General features: G+C 36.7%; 1 protein-coding gene across 4 annotated transcripts in view; it reads left to right on the forward strand.

Annotated features, from left to right (window-relative positions):
- The window catches only part of LOC145688127 (serine/threonine-protein kinase ATR-like), a 381,701-nt gene that overhangs the window by 142,112 nt on the left and 217,723 nt on the right, over positions 1 to 21,866 (forward strand). For all 4 annotated transcript variants that reach the window (XM_081761899.1, XM_081761900.1, XM_081761902.1 and 1 more), the window contains 3 exons: positions 165 to 462; positions 9,933 to 10,451; positions 19,991 to 20,162. In XM_081761899.1, the coding sequence (XP_081618025.1) occupies positions 165 to 462; positions 9,933 to 10,451; positions 19,991 to 20,162 (989 nt within the window). The remainder of the gene's footprint in view (positions 1 to 164; positions 463 to 9,932; positions 10,452 to 19,990; positions 20,163 to 21,866) is intronic.

Below are 21,866 nucleotides of genomic sequence, written 5' to 3' on the forward strand. Positions count from 1 at the left end.
AGTATCGATTTGTTAAATTATTTTCATTTAAAATGTGAGATTGAAACTATCAGAATGCACGTATATTTACAGCAGACAGGTTAACTTACGCAGATTTCTTATGTGAGTATTTAATCTTATTTGATATAGTGCTTTATCTTTGTTTATTATTGTGTTTATTATAGATAACGAACTTGAGAAAATATGCATCGAATTCTTGAAAGAAGTTCCTAGTGATTTGCTTTTATCGCTTCGGGCAAGTATCATGACAAGATTTTGGAGATTAAGAAGCCCCGATGTAATTGAGACTAACATTGAGTGCTGCCCTTTTATTCTAAGAAGTTGCAATATGGACATTTCTAAAACTATATTTTCATATTTACGTTCAGCTAGTTCCTCAGGTGATGAGAATTTGCAGATAGCAGTTTCTAATGTTTTGGCATCGTGTGTCTGCGCCCGTGGAGGTTTAAGTAATTTCATAACGTAAGTGCTCTTTTAGTGTATTTATTAAGGGCTTTGAAATATTATTATTATTATTATTATTATTATTATTATTATTATTATTATTATTATTATTATTATTATTATTATTATTATTATTATTATTATTAAGATAGTAATTTGGGTCAATTATAGTGTAAGGCTTGCAAATGCGTAGAATATTCTTCAAACTGAGATAATTTATTTCATGTAGCAGTTGTGTTGTGTGTTTTGTTTTGTTCTGTATTTTATATTATGTATTATATCCTGTCATAAGTGTACTCATATTAAAGAACGTTGTTTACTGCTTTTCTGGGGGAAAGTCTTTAATACAATTTACGAAGGACAACTATAGTTCTAAAGTAAATAAGTGAATATAGTTGAGCAAATACGCAATTCAAAATAACATAGAAGGAGAATTGTGTGTGTCTCATAAAATGTTCCACTTTAATTAGCGTGTGAATCTATAGGAAGATAACGCCATATGAAGTAAGAACACAAACTAAATATATACTTAAATTAAACAATATTTTTCGTGATACTAATGATTCTTAAGTGTTTTTGTATGGTTGCAAAAGCAGTCACCGTCATCCACTACGACCATATGTATGGCGCAGCGAAGTAAGTTTACCAACGGGTGACTTGCTTTGAGTGGAATTCGTTAAGTTTTATAGGTACTTCTACTACGATTTTCATCTATAGTACAGTTTAATATTTAATATTATCTGATATAGTAATAATAAATTCCCAAAATCGCAACTTTTGTCAGGTGACATGGTTGTAGAATACTAAGTTTAACGCTAGAATAAGTTATTGCGTTACTGTGCAGAATTTTATTAATATAATCAACAAAAGTCCGTTATATCGCACGGAAAGTGTGAGGTTTATGGAAAATATTTGGAAGTTATAGGTGGTGTAAAACAATTGTAATGTGTAATTTACAATATGTAAGAGGTGTGGAGTGGTAACACCGATGATGCATGTGCAGAGTCTGACTTTTGTTAGGTTTGGTGGGGCCCTAAGCTGTTGAAAGTAATAGGACCCTTGATATATATAGAGCTTTCTTTCTCAACGACAAAATGTCGCCATTTTTGGGGTTTAAATATATGCTATATGGTAATTTATGGACCTAATAGATATCTAAATACGTTTACACATCATGATCAACTTACAACATTTACAACACATTGCAAAATTCTTTAGAAACAGAATACTGACTCATAATCTAGTCTCTGGAAGCTTGCTATAACATAAAATAATAAGAGTTGTCAATATATTACGCAAACTACTGATATTTATGCAGGGCAAGTCAAAATGATGGACCCAAAGTTATTCTGTGAAATCTAATAAACATTATGTTATTGTGAGACATGCGCTTCGAAAGGCTAACTTGCAAAGTTTAGTTTCCACCCAATGTTTCCTCTTTCTACCGCTAGGAGTCAGCAGCGAGCAGTTAAAGAAGATGGCATTGAACGGAAGGCAGAGATCTTACTGTGTGCTTCATTGTCATGTAAAAAAGAAAATATGTGATTATTATGCACATGACTTGAATCCATGTGATTTCATCATGTGTGCTTTTGTAAATTATCGTGTTCACGTACCCCACTTCTAATAAAACTGAATGACCTGCGTGCTCGCATCACAGCAGCCATTGCTGATATTGGACGCAATGTGCTCGAAAAGGTTTGGCAGGAGATAGACTAACGGCATGATATGTGCTGTGTTACGCGAGGTGCTCACATAGAGCATTTGTGAATATGTTCCAAGAGAACTTGGACGGTTTACTTTTCTTAGCACATGTTTCATAATAACAAATGTTTTTTAGATCTCACACAATTAATTTCTGAAATCGGGTCCATCATTTTGACTTTCCCTATATATTGCATTATTAATAATATAATATTATGTTATAACCTACACACAAAACAGTTGTAGTTAATAGTATGTATTTATTCACTATAATAGTCCACACTGTTCATTGGAACAGTAGACTTCTATGGAGCTTCAAATAAATGCTGAATCTATAAATGGCAAATTGGAAGCAGATTGCTAAGTCATAGTAACGGTATCACGTGCAAAATAATATTGTCTAGCTCACTACATTTCCACTTTTCGATTACTTCTGTCTACTTTGAAGATATTACAGTAAAAAACTGTAAAATTAGCTATAGTTTAATTTCGTCCTGCACTGGGTGTGGTAGATGATTCGTAGTCATTAGACGGGATAGAATAGAGGCGTGTATTGAAACGGGCAGACGATGATAACGCAGAGCGGGAGATCTCTCTGAGTTTCAGAGATACCAAACTGTGGGTGCGCGGTTAGTGGACACAAATGCATCTGTGGTGGCCACAATGTGTTATGTAGCGAAGAACAATATCGGAGCTGATGATGGCCTACAGAATTGATGGCAAGGCAACATCGACGAAGAGGAATGCTTTGGACGGCAGTTCTATGGTATTTCGTGGGTCCTGTGATTACGCCCACAGGTCACATTACTACCAGTGATGTCTCCTCTATGTGGAAATTTTAATGACCACGTATATCGTATGGATTATATATATTGTTTGCAGCCCACGATACAATTTCCTAAGATGACAATGCCCCAGTTCACACTGATGGAGCTATTGAAGCGTGGTTTATTGAACATTGGAGTGAACACCTCACATGACCCGCCCAATCCCAGACCACAACATTATTGAACGCCTATGTACGTTCGGTATTTCAGACTCTAGAACAGCTCTCTCTCTCCAACCTCACTAACGGAACCGAGTTCTGCAATGCATTATGATTGGTGCAATATTATTCCTGAAACCGTTCAAGACTTACATGCATCCATTCCACGATGAATTAGAGTTCTTATTGGAGGCTAAGAAAGGTCCCAAAGGCTAGTTTATATATATATATATATATATATATATATATATATATATATATATATATATAGAGAGAGAGAGAGAGAGAGAGAGAGAGAAATAAATAAATATAATATGGAATACCATCTGTATATGCAAACATTTACTTTTTGGTTCAAGTTCGATTTTAATGGAGTTGCTTAAATCTTCACATAATTGCTTCTAAGTAACTTTTCACAACTCCAAGGTTGAGTCAAATTGTTTTCGCCCAACCCCAAAGCGGTGGATTCACTCTTACTTCATACAATTAGTTACGGAAACTCTTTAATCAATCTTCATCGTAACGAAATTCATGTGAAATCGGAAAATTCTTCACGTTTCGTGAAAATTGTTACACAAGGTTCTTACTCTCTCAAATAATTGTCCAAAAGTTACCCTAAATACTATTTTCTTGTCTGGAAATTTTACCAAAATCGGCTTTTTGTATGAGGTATTCATAGCATGTATTCTTTTAAAGTTCCCAAAGTATTCACCTTGTGGCTTTATTCTCAGCGTTAAATAAATAAATAAAATAAAATGAAGGATTTTTTTCTTGAAAAACCTTCCAACACGACTTGTTACCTATTCCTTGGAGTGCCAGTTCTTAAAACTCCATCTTGATCTTAGTGTAGGATTTATAGAAAACCTTTGCATTAAATTACAATTACCTAGAGCGAGAGAACGCTTAAACTTCTTTCTATCATCTTAGCTGCATTTACAAAATTCCATCTTTAGTCTACTTTGAGGAAAATATTTGTGAAAAATTTCAGTTTCCTACGCCCAGCGATTTCAGACATTTGAAGACGAGAAAAGATCTAAGTCCCCATTCTCCTTAGAAATTACATTCTGTAAGGTTCGTTCTTCTTCTTAGCCTAGAATTTAAGGAGAAATTTTATGCAGTTCAAGTTTCTACGCCTAACAATTTCGGAAATCTAGTAAGCCTCGATAAAAAGGTTGAAGACTCTCTTGTAGAAGTGCATTTCTCCGTACAAAATTTCAAATTCCACCTTTGAACAGATTGGAGATATGGTGAACGGGGCAAACATAATCTCAAACCCTATTTTTCTTTTTAGAAGTCACATTTCGTAAACAATCTCCATCTTACACCCAAACAAAATTTCAAGTGTCTTTGCCGGTATAAGTCTGATCTGATAAGAAGTTCCAAGCTTCCAGAAATTTCCAGGTTAAAAAAGGCACCACGGCGAAGAGTAAAATCATTACAATTTTTATAATGGAGTATATGGAAAGCCATCACTCGATGCCGGTGTTTTAGATATCTTGTGTTTATGCCAGGGGTCTGATTGCAACGCATGATGTACACTAATGTCCTCTGCAAATAATTCCAAAATAAAATTGTGATCCTTCTCGTTTACGCACAATACGCATAAATGACATAGAAAAACGTGTAAATCGCACCACTTTCCATGAGACTAACCCTCATTTTTTTTTTTTTTTTTTTTTTTTTAAATAGATACATCATGTTCATGCCCAGTGATGCGATTGGACATCGTATGATGTAATGTCCACTGTAAATAACAGTCGCAAACCAGAATGGTGACAATTCTCGTTTGCGCAGGAACAACATTGCAAAGCACTGCAAATCATGAAACATTTTATGAGACTAACCCTCGTTACCGATTTTCTGAGATTAATCCTTATTACTTTTTAAGGTACCTCATGTGCATGTCATGGGAAGATTTCAACATATAATGTACAATAATGTTCTCTGCAAATAATAATTGCAAGGCAAGATGGTAACTGTTCTTGATTATGCTTACAGAATTTTGCGAAAAATAATTGCACTTTATGCAACAATGAGATCACTCACCGGTGACTTTTCCTAGCAACTTGCGATTCATGCAAGGAATCTACCTGCTGCGCATGATAATATGCATAATGTATACTAATGTTAACTAGAAATAAATGCTGCTGATTTTGAGAGCAACAAGAGGTAGTCGGAATTCAATGTTGGGGTTATTTCATATGGTTTAACTGATGAAGTTGCATTTTTTTTTTTTCCTGTAAGATAATGTAATGAAAATGCAAACGTTAATATTATTGTGAAATGAGCAAACTGAAATGGTAAGGTAGTAGATATATTAACGTTGGCACTTCACACCAGAACGTAATTGTATCTTTTTTCCTGTCCCTCAGAATTTCTATTAAACAAAGCATCTGCATTAATTGTGTGAGAGCTTAACTGGCCATGAACTTGAACTCGTACAAAATCAAAATTGTGAATGTAAAAAAGAAAAACTCTTCTGTTACTGTATTGAATCAAAATAATGCAATTTCGTTCAATGAAATCGGGAATGCACAATAAGACAAAAGTAAATACTGCATTTCTGATTTCCGACTTCAAATTCTGTAATTAAGTGCTGCTTCACCCTCACTGGAATCCTATTTTGCTGAACTTGAATTATACAATTAATGACAAGTCACAATTGATAAAGAAAATCCTAAATCATAAAAATACTTACAGAGCTGACGAAATTATAGTGTGTATTTCAGTGTGGCTTTAATATCCTAATCAAGGGCAGGTTCCGTACCTGTACTGATTTCGTTGGTGTCAGTGAAAAGATGATTTAAGTAAGCTGAAGGAAAAGAATATGACATTTACATATTGATCGTCAAATACCGAGGTCAAGTACAGAGGCAACATGAGAACAGGAACTCATAACACTGTTTTTTGCATTGTTATTTGTGCTCAAACGAGAACTCTCACGATTCTGGTTGGTAAACAGGGTGGAAAAAAATCATGATTTTTTTTCAAAAACATCATTTTTGTTGATTTTTTTGATTTAAATCGATTTTTTTTTTTTTTTTTTTTGCTTTAAATCAAATCTTTTTCTTCGTATAATACAAGTCGCGAACTAAAGAAAAAACATTAGGAATTAGTATTAAATGTTAATTATGCCATTTAAGTGAAAGTATTGGGTTTTAATATTGAATTAATTCCCAATCGTTAACCTATTTCAATCCCAAACAATGTTTCTTAAGCATTAAGGAAAAAGTACAGCAATGTATATCAACATGACACTTTTCTTTTCACGAAAGTTACTGATATTTGGTAGGGGCATATTTTTAAACAATTGGAACTAGCTAGCGGCACGAAATACATATAAAGTACATAAATTTCGCCTAAAATTAACTAACTCACTCTATGATCTATGGAACCCGTAGGTTCAATGACATTTTCACAAAAGCTCTCCTGACTTCTATCCTTAGTCAACTGAATCCAGTTTCTATTTTATATTCTTATTTCTGCGAGATTCATCTTAATATTGTCCTCCCATCTGCGCCTAGGTCTTCCTAATGGTCGTTTTCCGATTGGACTTCCAGTTAAAACTTGGAAAGCGTTCCTACTTTCTTCCATTCTCGCTACATGTCCTGCTCACCTGAGCCTCCAAGATTTGATGACCCTAACAATGTTTGGTGAATGGTATAAATTATGCAATTCCTCATCATGAAGTTTTCGCCATTCCTTATTTCCGTTCCTTTGGGTTCCGAATATTCGTTTCAGAATTTTATTCTCAAATACTTTCAGTCTGCATTCTTCCCTCAGCGTAAGCGACCATGTTTCACAACCATACAGCACAACAGGCATAATTATCGTTTTATACATTTTAAAGCTTCAAATTCCTCGACAGAATTCGCGACGATAAGAGATTTTGAACTGAATAATAACACGAATTCCCTGCTTTTAGTCGATATTTAATTTCTTCGTGAATATCGTTTTCTGATCCTATACATTAGCCGATGGCAGAACTTTCTTTGTCTTTATGCGATGAGCTTTTGCAAGTCAAAAATTTTCTGCAGGAATTCCAAAATAAAAACAAAATCAAGATGATCAGTTCCAGCAGAAGAAACACTTGTGATTGTTAATAATATGCTTTATGTGACGTGAAAAACAGTTCAAATGCATTTAAGACATCTATACATAGCAGGCACGTTTTTATACTTTTCTGTTGGCTATTTTATTTCCTCTGACAATTTTTCCTGCACATGCGCGGCAGATTTTCTGCGATCACATCGCAGATCGCGGCATGTTCTGCAATGGGGTCAAGTATTCACTTTATCAAAAGTATTATTCGATATTTTAACGCATCCAAAATTTGTCGTATTACTATCCCGAGGAACTTCTATGTATTTAGTACATAAATTTCGCCCAAAATTTAATTTTTTTTTTGTTTAGGAGAGGGGATCGGACCCCTCTAAATACGCCCCTATTATCTGGAACAAACAAATAGACGTGGACATAAAAGAGCTTTCATCTTAAATGTCCATGGTGATTTCCCCGTTGGAATAGAAATTTTAAAACCCTGTGTTACAAAGGGAGGAAAGCAGGGTTCACCCGTAACCCGTTCAAACGGGATTTTCCCTGATCGTTCCCTACATAATACTCGTTTTCATACTGTGCTTACATACATTTGAGTCTCATAGTATTATGATTATTATCTTCCATAATCGAAATAACAGAAGAGAAACGGGATTTTACTTACTTTCACTTCAAATTAATTCATTTCGAAATTTGATTTAAATCAACGATTTTTATGAAAAAAATCAAGTGATTTAAATCTTGATTAAAATCGTGATTTAAATCAGACTGATTTAAATCAATCCACCCTGTTGGTAAATATTATTTGCATAGGGCATTATAGCGTAGTCATACGTGGGAATCAGCACAAAATTCGGCAATGAGGGTCAGGCTCGTAAAAAATGGCGCGATTTTCACTTTTTTCAATGTCAGTTGTGTACAAACGAGAAAAGTCACCATTCTGGTTTGCAATTATTATTTGAAAAAATAATTGATGCACATCATACGTTGGAATTAGTTTTCTTGTATGAACATAGGTACCTGAAAAAAAAAAACATCAATGAAAGGTATTATTGTAGTGTAGCAATTTGCATTTTTTTTTTCAATGTCATTTGTGTGCAAACGAGAATGGTCATCATTTTGGTTTAGAACTGTTATTTGTAGAAGATATGATTGTGAATCATACGCTGGAATCAGCGCCCTTTCATGAACATGACACACCTTAAAAAAAAGTTTACTATCATAGAAAGTTTCGTGATTTGTACATTTTACTTTCGAGTGGCGAAAGGGGAGAAGAAAGTATAATGAACGTGAAGATAGTCAAATTTGATATTTCAACGGATTCACACGCTTTATAGCCAATACATATCTAATAAAAGGTACGAGTCACCACACTAAACTTTCTCGCTCCAATTCCTTAAACTAAATCATGTGCTGCAACTATTAATGAAACATTTTCTTGTGAAATATGAACAAAATTATGAGACGTTTTCGAAAAGCTTCACGCAAATAAAACTCATCCGCAAAAGTAAACTTCTCGTAGATTTTCGTTGTAAGACTAATGAAATTATGCACTTTTTAAAATTACGAATTTCCCATTACAAATATAGAATTTTCACGTAAGGCGAATTAATTGTAAAATTATAGAATTTATCTAAAATTTACAGATGCATTAATTGTAATGTGGCCTTAAAGTTTTCAATAGTTCGAGTAAATCCTCATGTTTTGAAAAACGCACGGTTATTACTGTATAATATGATAACAGTGATCTTCAATAGACACTGTATAATAGTTTGCACAGCCTCTGAATACAGAAATCCACACTTAACGAACGAATGTGGTTGTAACTAACTAGAACGTATTTTTCACATAATGATCGCAGCTTTACTCTTTGAGAGTGCCGCTAAGCATTTATAACTGCATAACATGTTATATGTGATAGTTTTTTGCTTTGCTAACAAACACTTCCTAATATGCAATACAGCAAACTCGAAATGTGTTCCAAATAACCTTGCTTGTTCATATCCTCATTAAGCGACCATTATTGAATTGATCGAAATACGTTATTTTAACTGTCATTAGAAAGAGTGAAAACACCATTTGTTGCAGTTTTTATTGCTACTGTTCTATCTCCAGTTACAACACATTGATTTTTTGCAAGGACAATCGTAACTCAATATCTTTATTACATCATAAATTATTTTGGTATTTAGGCGATCTGTTAAGAGACAGCGATAAAACCGTTTCTCATCGATGTCGAAATAATATACTCACACACATAATTTGCACAGTTTCCGTTTTATCATTAATCTCACTTACTTACAAGCCAAAATTAAGACTTCTAATAATATGTTGAGCCATCTTACTTCATTAGAATTCACTTGGTTGTAACACTTATTTGAACAGTAGCATTGCCCAATAGAACATTACAGAAAAGTTTTCATTAATTTCTTTTATTAATTATTTATCAAGAGGACCCAATACAATATAGTACAAATTACAGTAGTGCATTTCATTTCTAATTGTACGAGGACATATACAACGGGTTCTTTATGGTCTTTTATTTGGAGGCGTTCACTCAATTTGGGGGTGTTTCACCTCCCAGTGAAAGTATAGGCCTATTAGAAGAACTAAATCATACATGTAAAATATTTAATTAAAAGTTTCATCTAACGTATAATTTTCAAATTTGAATATGTTCTAAGTACCCGATATATGTTTGTTTACAGTAGCTTTTAAATTTTTTCTTGTTTTATTCTCTAAGGGTTGCAGATAGAGAATCAGTTAAACTTCGCATCGTTTGTAAAGTATGTGATGAAGAGAAGTATTGTGAAGAAGAAAAGCTTGGTGAACTTGGAGAAGATTTTGTGAATATAGTTGTCAATATCCTGAGAGATCTTCGTTTCTCATCTGTGATCGTACGCAGGAACTTAGTAAATTCCATAAGGAAACTTACTACTCACGTTCCAGAGCTTTGCTCAACGAGTACAGTAGAAATTTTTACTCCATATGTACAAGACTTGGATTATAGTGTAAGAGATACTTTCTCTAAAGAATTGAAGTATCTGATATTCCCAAAAAAATTTCATGCAGAAAGATTTAGCCAGGTGCTTGAAACAACAGATGAACTATCAGCTGATGGGCGCCCACACGAATTTATAGAAGCAGAAAATATGTATTCCCGTCTTTGTTCTGATATCTTGAACGCACTGAAGAACAGTTTGCAAAATGGAAATTTAGAACTTGAAGAAACTTTGGTTGCAACTATGCAAACACTTTCCAGGTAAGTAGTTTTGATAAATTTCGTCAAGCAAGAAATTAATGGAAATTAATCTTCGGCTTGTCTGTCTTTAGTACTTGGTATTAAAGTTGTGAAATTTTTGTAATTAGCCGAACTGTTATCTACAAATCTGGGTAGATAGTTTAATTCTCAAGCTTTAACTGTAAGTGATCATACAGGTAAATGATAAATAAATGCGAGGTTTAATTTATGAAGTATTGACTTCTTTTCGTATGTAAATAACCAAGTAGCACCCGTACAAGCTTATCAGGTGCCACAGTAACTCAGTGTTAGAGCGCTCACCTCTGGTACGATATTTCGATCACAGCTTTGGTGAACGTGATTCATTGGGTTTTCCTGCTCCCGCCAAGTGAACTTTGTGGTGGACAAACACCATGTGCGTGGGTTTTCTCAGGGTTCTCCCGTTTCCTCCCACTTCCTTCATTCCACCATTCATTCATTACTCATTATCACCGTCTCCTTTAGCCTAACCGGCATAACCGTGGGACGTAAAACTCAAAATTTCATTTCATTTCATTTTCATTGGGTTTTCTTGGAGTTCTTTCACTTTTACTTACAATCGTTATTCAGTTCTTCCATCATCCTGTCACTTCCAAGTATCATTCTTTTTTTGCTTTAACTTAAAAAGACATACGCTAAACCCACTGCACTACTTTTCATGAAAGGCTCTAGCCTACGAGACAACTTGTAAAGTATACTATATGTGGTGAGCACAAACATCTGCCGTGAATGCAGTCTTTCTGAACAGGAGGTTTTAAAGATTCAGAGCTTTTAAAAATTCAGTAAGGTTTTCAATTGCCACATTGCAACATAAAATATTTTGTACCAGCATCGGAAACCAAACCAAACCATGAGCACTGCGATATATAGAACCCCTTATCGTGAATGTGGAGTAAGAAAATGTCAATAATAGTTCTACATGATGGAAAAGTTAGAAATTGACGTTTAGTGTATTGATTTCCGTAAATATTACAGAAAGAAAACAGTTGAAAATGCTCCAAGAGCATTGCCAGAACGAACTTAAAAAGAATGGAGAGATGGAGCGGAAAGGATAGCTGTCATTGTTCCTAGATGTAAATCTTTTTACCCGCACCTTCTTCTCTTTCTCGCAAAAATTAGCAAAATATAATCTCTGTATGACTTACAGTTCTCGAAATATGGCTGCTTAAATATCTAGAAATTCGAACTTGTTTGGTCAAGATCTGGGGAACGGTGCCCAGTTGGCCAGTAGACAGTTAATCACAGGCCACCGGTTACTATTTCGTACCAAAATGTTCACCATCCTCTTAGGTATTGATCAATACCAATATATCATCTGTGTGACTTACGGTTTCCAAGATTTGGCTCCTGAAATCTCCCAAAATCGGAATTATCTTTTGGCCAATATCACGGGAACGGTAATTCATAGGGGGATGATACTGATGTTAATCAATCCCTAAAAGAATGCTAAACATTTTCGTACCGATATTAATTGGTGACCACTGGCCAACTGGCCATTGATCAACACCAATATGATCTCTCTTTATGACTTACGGTTCCCGAGATATGGCTCCTTAAATCTTTGCAAATCGGCCATTTTTTGGCCAATATATCGGGAACGGTAAAAGTGACGCGAAAAATTTAATCACTTTCTCATATATAAATAGTTTTTGGTGCTCTATCGAATGCAGGGTTTAAAATTGAAAAAATCGCAAATAACAGACAGACAGATACACAGACATAGAGAATTCAGTAACGAACTTTTTAAGTTCGTTGAAAATCCAATAATCTCTATTCAACGAACTTGAAAAGTTCGTTACTGAATTCTCTATGTCTGTGTATCTGTCTGTCTGTTATTTGCGATTTTTTCAATTTTAAACCCTGCATTCGATAGAGCACCAAAAACTATATGAGAAAGTGATTAAATTTTTCGCGTCACTTTTACCGTTCCCGATATATTGGCCAAAAAATGGCCGATTTGCAAAGATTTAAGGAGCCCAATCTCGCGAACCGTAAATAATAGATGATATTGTTGGGACACCGTCCCACGTGCGAAAAATAGGAAAATAACTACTCGGGTCTTGAATGTAAGGACGTGGGCTCCCAGTAAGATTGGAAACTGTGACCACGCGAGCGAAAGCAAGCGCTCTAGTCCTGAGGCTTCGAGAGAGCCTCACTTTCTCTGTATTCATTTTTTGAGGAGTACCCGCTTTGTTTGGCAAGCGCTCTTATACAGCCTCCCGACATACTTGTGTGTTTCATTTTGTTATTCCTACTGCACAGTTGTAAACAATCAGAGCTTTAAGACGTTTCTTCCTATTTCTCATGTTGTTTTATTTTCCGTATGTATGGTATTCCAGCAGTAGTGTTAGATGTGCCAAATTGGTTTATTTTCGTCTTTGTCTTGGCGTGTGCACCGTGTGTAAGATACGAATTTCTGGAGGTATTTCCCTACATTTCGAGTACGCCATATGTCCCAGAAGAAGTGGGACATGATGAAAGTTTGTTATTTTCACGCTCTATCAGAATTTGAACCATGAATTTAGAGATTCCTTTCCATATGTGTCGATTGTGGGACAATGTCCCAAACAAAGAGGGACATTGATACAATCGTGTTCTAGTTACGTTCTACCAAAATGTGCACCAGATGTAATAGCAGAAAGTGCAACGTTATTTTCCTAGTTTTCGTACGTGGGACGGTGTCCCAGCAGTAGTGGGACAAGTTGACATTTGTCCATTAGCTACATGTTGATATCAACACATACATTGGCCACATTTCAATATCGATCATGCGATCCCACTAGTGACATTCCTTTCGTTTACCCAGTTTCTTTGTGAGTCCCCTTGCACAATTTCAACTTGGCCTCGGATGTTGCATTCTTATCGGTATGCAACCGTGCAGATCATATTGCATCGGATTGATGTAATATCATTGGTGAATTGGCAATGGCTTTCATGTTCTTGATGCTATTCCTTACATTTCCGACGCTTTGAACGCACGGTTACTTAATATGAGTGCATTTCTGGGCATTTTTGTTAAGTGTTTCCACACATGTGAATCACCCTGCTTCATCTGTTGTGCTCTACCGACACTCCAGATGTCTTTCTAGAGCATTTGAGTACAAATTCGCTACACTTAATACTCAGAACGTCATTGTTGGCCAGCATCCGTACCTGGTGATTATGCAATCACACACAACTTACTTGAAGGTGTCCGCCATTTTGTATTTGTTCCAGATATCGACTTAATACAAACAAATTATTGTTACTTGATAGAAACCCTATCACTTCATATCCATTTAGACCAATTTTCATTTGGCAGATTATCCGGGACTCCCTAGTTCCTTTGGGGAATCCCTTGCGCTTGCATGGTAGGATTGTGAAACATGCAAAATTCAATACAGCAGGTATGACTTCTTCAGTGATTTTTTTATCCGCCCTCTTTACGTTGGATAGTTTCCGAACTATTGGCATCCGAAAATCGTTTTCCCACGCTTTCGGGACCTTGTAGATCCAAAACTATGTCCGATAGCCGAAAGTTGAAGAGAACTTTTTTTCTTGTTTCAGTGGTAGGAGTCACCTCCCAAGAGTTGTAACACTTATTTTGCAACACCCGATATATATACCGTATTTGAGCGAATATAGGCCGCTCGTTTTTTCCTAAATTTTGGCTTGAAAAATCATGGTGTGGCTAAAATCGAGATTTTCTCCCTCAGATCATAAATCGTCAATTTCAAAATGACATGTACTACATGCATCTTGTGGGCTGAAATTAATACCATTACAAGTTACTGCAGTTGCTTTTGTAAAGCAGCTAAGACTTAAGAAGAAAATAGCAGAAAAACATATCTTCTTCACAAAAATGGTAATCTTTATTGGGTACCGGTAACACCTTGCACTGGCACAAAAAAACATTGGACACTTAATACTTTTATTAAGAGAAATACGTATCTCTGTTATACTGTATGTATAATACGAGGGTGGGCTGATAAGTTCTCGGCCCGACCCAGAGGGACTTGAGCTGCAGGCATGAAAGTGTGAGGTTATTCAACATAGTCCCCTCGAAGGACAACACACTTGGCACTTCGATGCTGCAACTTCTCCAACCCCTCCAAAAGAAAAGATTTCTCAAGGTCTGCAAAAAACTGTTCCGCAGCTGTTATCATCTCTTGATTACTTTGACATTTCTGTCCTTTCAGTGCTGTTTTGAGTTTTGGAAACAGATCAGAAGGGGCAAGATCTGGCGAGTAAGGTGGGTGGCCAATGCACTGAAACCGTAGGTCCCTCAGAAAATCCATTGTTCTGCCAGCCTTGTGAACGGGAGCATTGTCCTGCAAGAACAAGACACCTCGTGTCAACTTTCCTCGGCGCTTTTCTTTAATAGCGTCCTTTACCTTAGCCAGCAGACTGCAGTAACACTATGCAGTTATGGTTTGGCACTTTGGAAGGTAGTCTAAGAGCAAACCACCATCCTTATCCCAGAATATTGAGGCAACACCTTCCCTGTAGACTTTTGTGCTTTGAATTTTTTGGGCCTTGGAGATCCTGAGTGGCACCACTCGCATGACTGCTGTTTGGTTTCCGGATCAAAGTAATGCAACTACGTTTCATCCTGGGTAAAAAGCCGATTCAAAAAATCGTCCTTGGAGTTCGCAAAATGCCGTAAAATCACCTGCGATGATCTCACACGTTCGCATTTCTGATCCGCGTTCAAACATTTCGGAATCCATTTCGCATGCTTCCTCATGTCCAGCTGATCATGGATTATTGACCCAACACGTTCTTTGGATATGTGCACTTTGTCAGCTATCTCCTGAAGCAAAATCCGTCTGTTGCTCAAAATCAGGTCATGAATCTGGTTCACTTTTTCCGGAGTTGACACTGACACTGGCCTGCCACACCTGTCACTATCTTCTGTTGAAAATTCACCACGCTTGAAGTTCGCACTCCATTTCATCATAGTGGAGTATGAAAGGCACTGTCCACCCAATGTGTCCTGCATGCAACCATGGATTTCCTTGGGCGACTTCTGTTGCAGGAAGAAGAACTTCATTACACCTCGCAACTTCTCTTTGGTGAATTTGACATCTGTCTCCGCATGGTTCATTCAATTATCTGTAAAATAAAAACCGTTCAGGGTAGAATCGTGAAATTTGGTACTTAAACATATAAAAGATCAACATTTCATATGACATCAGTTACATCAGGGTAGTACATTTGGAAGGGGGTCGGGCCGAGAACTTATCAGCCGACCCTCGTATATACGGTATATTTATATACAGTAGCTGTTCTTGTAAAAAAGAAAGCAACTTTGTTTCGCAAATCCGTGTCAGCTTGTTTGTTTGTACCCACGCAAATCAAACACAATCACTTCCTACGTCTCAGCATCACCAGCGTCTGATTCTTCACCCTTTCTAGACTATCCAGAATGCTGCTCAGAGTCACTATTACAAAGAAGGTCATCTTCATGAGTTACCCTGAGTTATGAGAGAGTTAAAGAAGGGGAGGGAGAGATGCATCTCAAAGTACTGTCTAATTGAACTTTTTGGTAATTTTAGTACTGCGGCCTATATTCGAGATTTACTTTTTCTATAATCTTGTGTCAAAAAGTTTAGGTGTTGCCTATATTCGCGCATATATATATATATATATATAATATATATAAAGGGGTTGCATTTTCTGTTATATGAAATATGGACCAGCAGTTTAACGTAGGTTCTGAACTATATTTACTTCTAGCAGAAATTTAAATTAACTAAAAGCAAGTATGCCAACCATTTAGCGACGGAGATCACTTCTCTTTTTCTTTTCTCTTCAGCGTAGGTAAGGCTTGACAGCTAAATATTTGTAGTTAGTACAATTAGGGATATGAGTCCTAATCAGTTGTTGTTAATACCCTCTATTTTGAACTTTAAAAAAATAGTAAATGGAGGGTAAACTGTAATCTTCCGCTAAGTGATTCATCAAACAATGAGGGAAAGAAGGAAAAAATAAAGAAAAAAGAAGAGAATATTAAGCAATAAGCATTCGGTTCGGCTTCACGTTGGTATTAGTCACTTAATAGTATTGCCAAGTTGAAGATGGAACAGTTCAGTGGGGAACAGTTCTTTTTATTGTTAGTGTTTTGCTCATTATTCTCAGATGATTTTATATATATATATATATATATTAGTGGAAAAGCATTTTCAAGAACACTCAATTCACAGATTTCGGCCAAAGTTGGTATATAAAGTTGAGAAGATAGTGATAGATGATATAAACCAAACATGGTGCCCAGGTGGTCATACAAATGCAGAGTACCTGTCCGGATATGATATTCGACGCTCGCTGTAGATCATGGCGTAGCTGGGCAATAGTCTGTGTCAGATCCCTACCGTGTGTTACGCATCGTCCTACCATGTACCACTTGTGCTCGATAGAGCTTAGATCTGATACCTGTCTGGCTAGGATAGAAGGCATATGGCAAATAGAGTCTTTTCAGCGGTATTGGGACGCTCATTATTCTAATAGAAGAGTGGATCCCGTGAAGTGTTCAGACAAGGTAGGAGGATAGGACTCACGATAGGACGAATGCACTATGCTCAATTGTGATACTACTTCCCTGAATAAACACTTTGCAACGTATTGTTCTTCTTGCTAGAATGCAAGCTGTGGATTCTGTGTGCCGAGTTTGAAAATATGTTGAGTACTTCCGCATACATGCACATCTACGAACAGACACAGCCGTCACTGTATGTGAAACAGAACCAAGGACCATCATTGAACACCACCGACCTCCATTTTCTTCTTCGCTGCAGTCTCTTCCCACAACACCTAAGACATTCTTACCGATGAGCAGTTCTTTCGGGTAATCGTGAGAGACGAACGAGAGAACATTGGCCTGCCTGCAACAATATATTTTTTTGTTGTTTGTGTCCCCGTATGGAAGGTCAAAGTGGCTCTGATTATACTAACGATCGCAGTCTTGTGAATTCCGGCGGCCGAATGTCCATCTGTTTAGGCGCTTCCTGGTGTATCATGATGGCACTAGGGGAAGGGTAATGTTTCGTCTTCTCACAACCCTGTGCCTTCCATTGTGTACACTGCCGATGGATCATTAATATATCACGATTCATGTCAGCGGCAATTCTGTCGAACGACCATTTCAAATATACGACTAAGTTCAAAGTCACTCAGCTGCACATTAAACGTTTGTTGTTGTGCTGTTCGACGACCTTTAAACTTATAGCTACATGTGCTTTACAGATAGTAAGTACAATTTGCTTGCCCTCTACAGGCACATATTATGTGGTGCAAATTTCGTTCAAATCGGACGGTGTATACGATGTGTTTTTAAATGAGTTTCCACCAGCGAATATACAATGAATTATCATAAAATAGTATCTGACATTAATAAGTATAAGAATGCTTTACATTCTAGCCTTGGAATTTCATTGCCTTAATTAAAAATAAAATCTTACGAAAGCAAATCACTTTTAATAAATAATAGTTTTATAATTTCGGCAATGTATCATTGGCTTCATCAGACACATTATGGAACAAAATCTAAATGTTACAGCTTATACTGTATATCTCAGGAAATGAGGGGAAAAAAATCAAACTTTTAATTGAACACCTGCGCCACTCCTTGTACACCTCAACATACCTCTGTTATCTTTTCTTTTTTATCTGCTCTACCCAAGTTTTCTCCACAGATCATGGATATTCAGTCCACTATTCCAGTTCATCAGTTTCTCCTTCTCTTCTTTTTGTATCTATAGTGGGAGCAGTGGGCTCATTGATAGAGGCTCTTACCTCTGGTACGAGGGGTCTCTGGTTCGATCCCGGCCAAGTAAGTTTGTGGTGGACAATATCGTGTCCGTACGTTTTCTCGGGTACTACAGTTTCCTCCTATATTCTCATTCCACTAATTTTTCCATCATCGCTCGTTGCCCTTAATCGTCTGTCTCCCTGAGCCTAAAGGACATAATTGTGGAACATTATACTGAAAAGTTGCATTTCATTTTCATTCCAAACCTCTTCACTAGATTCCATAGTTGAATTGATTTTGAGTATGACGTCCCTTTCAGGAGCGAGGCTATACGAAATGGGACGTACTGATTAACCTGCAATCTGAACGACATGAGCTGCTGCCTGGAATCGAACCCGGAACTCCCACGCCAAAGGCGCGTACGCTAACCGCTTAGCTACGGAGGAACTCTAGATTCCATAGTTTTCTAACTGTGGTCCTCCAGAACTGTTTTCTTTCGAATTTTTTTGCAGCATATACATCTCTGAAAGGAGTAATTTTTTTACCCGTATTTACTAGGTATGTATATATATAAGATACATTCAATAAGTTTTGCACAGATGGTTATAATATTATTATTAGTTGAAATATGATTATGAAATTTTAGATGAACATACTTTGATCCTTTGGCTACAAAACCATGTCATTCAGTGTAGCCTCCATCTCTGTGACGAATCTCGTCAAACATTCTTTCTATGCCTTGAATGCACTTTAGTAAAATTCATATGGCTGACTTTACACCATTGCTTCACACAAGAAATGGTAACCTTGTCACTTTCGAATGCTTTTCCTCGCAGATGGGCCGTCAGACGACCAACCAGAAAGAAATCCCAAGGGAGGCTGAGGGACGATTTCCTATCCCATTTTCATTATTTTCTTCGGTGTCATCATGACTGTGTGAGGCTTGGCATTCTCATAATGGAGTTTGATTACCTTACCTTGCCGCTCCGGTCTGTTGATCTGGAGCACGTACTTCATCCAGTTTCAAATAATAACGCTCCGTGATAATTGTGGAGCCATTTTCCAAGAAGTCTATGAAAATGACACGCCACTGATCCCAGAAAAAGAGACCATAATTTTCTGGCCTGGTCTGGAAAGACCAGATTTTTTTAACACCTAGAAGCAACATTGGATACTGACAGGGTCCAATGTGTGATCCCCATAAACCAGAAGCAACTTTCTGTAAATTGATGTGGTTGATTGATCACCGGTTTTGAACAGACATTCCATTACCGATCACTTTCTCGTCCTAATGTCTACTTCAGTGTCCATTGTGGGTTACCTGTTAACAATAGGAAACAACAATTGCCATTTTGAAGGCAAATAATCAAAGTATATCCACATAAAATTTCTAATGAAACTTTTAACGTCCTTTGTATATAAATGAAATCTTTTATTTAGCGCTCAACAACTATGTCCGTTACTCTGAAGAAGACTTAGTTAATGAAAGTTAATGATTGTGAAAGAATTGATGGAATGAGAATGTGAGGGAAAAAGGGGAGAACCGTAAGAAAATAGACGGACGCAGTGTTGTCCACTATAAATTCACATGGCCTGTGATCGAACCATTGACTACTCACACTAGGGAGGAGCGCTCTATCACTGTTCATCGTACTCCCTTCCTTGTTTATAAATTCTGTCTATTTGGTATAGGAAAAGAAACTCTCTCTCAGAGTGTGATGTTATTGCTTTTCCGGACCCTTGTTAACACGTATGATGGTGCCCATATTGCTTTTTTTTTCTTTCTTTATAGTGTTCCTGTGAAGTGTCTTTTGGCAAAATGTTTGTGTTTACTAGTTGCGTATGCATCTATCAAGGAAGCTCATTTCATTGTTCCAGCAGAATATTTTGTTGATACAATTATGAAGGCTCATCGTGGACAACGACAACAGATGCTAATTCGTCACTTGAACGAAATATGTGAGGTGAGCTTCTGTACCTTTGAAAGTTTTATTTTATTTTATTTTATTTATTTATTTTTTTTTATGTAACTTTTAAGTACATATTTTTATACTGTGAAACCTCTGAGAAAACTGAAATAGATGGGACATATTTATCCGTAAATAAGAGGTATATGTTACAGAGACGCTACAGAAATTTAGATTACTCACAGTTTATGATATACTGGGATGCAGTTTACAGTAAAATACGTTAGTTATAAATGCTAATATAGGGTAATGTCGAAATACTGTACCCAGTGTTCGAATTAGGGACATAAAGGGAGAAAAACATCGTTTGAGTATGTGCTTATGTGGACATGTATTGCAAAATACACTGCACGTGTGGACATACTTAGCTTAAATACATGTCATCCCACTGGAAAAATCCCTCTATTCGCATGCTGATTGCGCTAAAAGTAAACGTAACACAATAAAAACATAAATGCTAAATACCGAAAATGTAGAGTTCAATCTCAATCATTGATGATATTTTTTGGGAAGAAAAGTGTGCAATTGTTGTTTATTATGTACCTTCTTTGGAGATTAGCTTATGTTCAATATTTGCTTGCAACTTTTGGATCAATTAAATATTTATTTTCAAATTTCTGAAAGAATTTTTGTATAAATTATATATGAAGTGAAAATAATTCCTGCCGTTTTGAAAGAACTACTAAAATGTTGGTGGAGGAGAGAAAAATATTGTCCGTATCAATATATCCGTTAAGCGGAGGATTCTGTCTTTATTAGATGTCCGTTAAGGAAGGTGTCACACTATATGTGAAAATGGTTATCAAAATAATGGAAACATTTATACATAGGCTGGACAAGAAGATAGTGGCAATACTGTTCACATGTCAGAGTGCTATGTCTCAGCACTACAAGAGTTCCGTAGCTGATAACGGGATGTGAGGCGATAAAATGTGGCGAGTAGTAACAACTGTGTGTTATTCACTCGAAAGCAACAGTGCCGTAACATTAGGGGAGGAAATTGGAAGCGCCATAGTAATATGTTTCGGAAAGACGAATTAAGTGGATGAATTAAGATTGAAGTTGGCATAGTGCCCAACAATGTTTTTAGGGACTTCGTGACGACCTTTTCGCCAAAATGAACCACTTCGCCGGAAGCACTACTACACAAGAGATCATCATCCATATCATATTGCGGTCTCCGCAGAACATCGACAAAGATTGACTCGCTGACGGTGTACAAGAGAGAGATGGGAGGCGATTATAGTGAAGGAATGCAACAGGTGTTCTTCTGTGCACAAAGCCAGGAACGAATTAAACCACTTTTATCCAGCCCTTGTAGTTTACAACGTGTAAGGTGGTAACCCTGAGAATGCATATATAGCGCCTAGCAATTATTAGTGCTGTGTTAGCTAATCGTCTTAGTATATCAGACAGGGTAGAACGGAAGCATGTGTTGAAGCAGGCAGACGGTGGTGATGCAATATGTTAAACAGTAGTTCAAAGAGGTTAAATTGTGAGATGACGGTTAGTTGACGCAAGTGTATCCATTGTGGCTAGTACATGTGTTAGGTGCGTTGCGAATAAGTATGTTCGAAGTTATAACGGCCTCCAGCAGAGCTCTCACTGGAACAACATCCAAGAAGGTTAAGAGTGGCAAAAGGGAAGTTTCAGTGACGGAGATCGCTGAGCATTGAAGTGATTACCAACAAGGATCGTAGA

This window comes from Thermobia domestica, chromosome 6, assembly GCF_964235325.1.
Source record: "Thermobia domestica chromosome 6, izTheDome1.hap1.1, whole genome shotgun sequence".
NCBI classification, from domain to species: Eukaryota; Metazoa; Arthropoda; class Insecta; order Zygentoma; family Lepismatidae; genus Thermobia; species Thermobia domestica.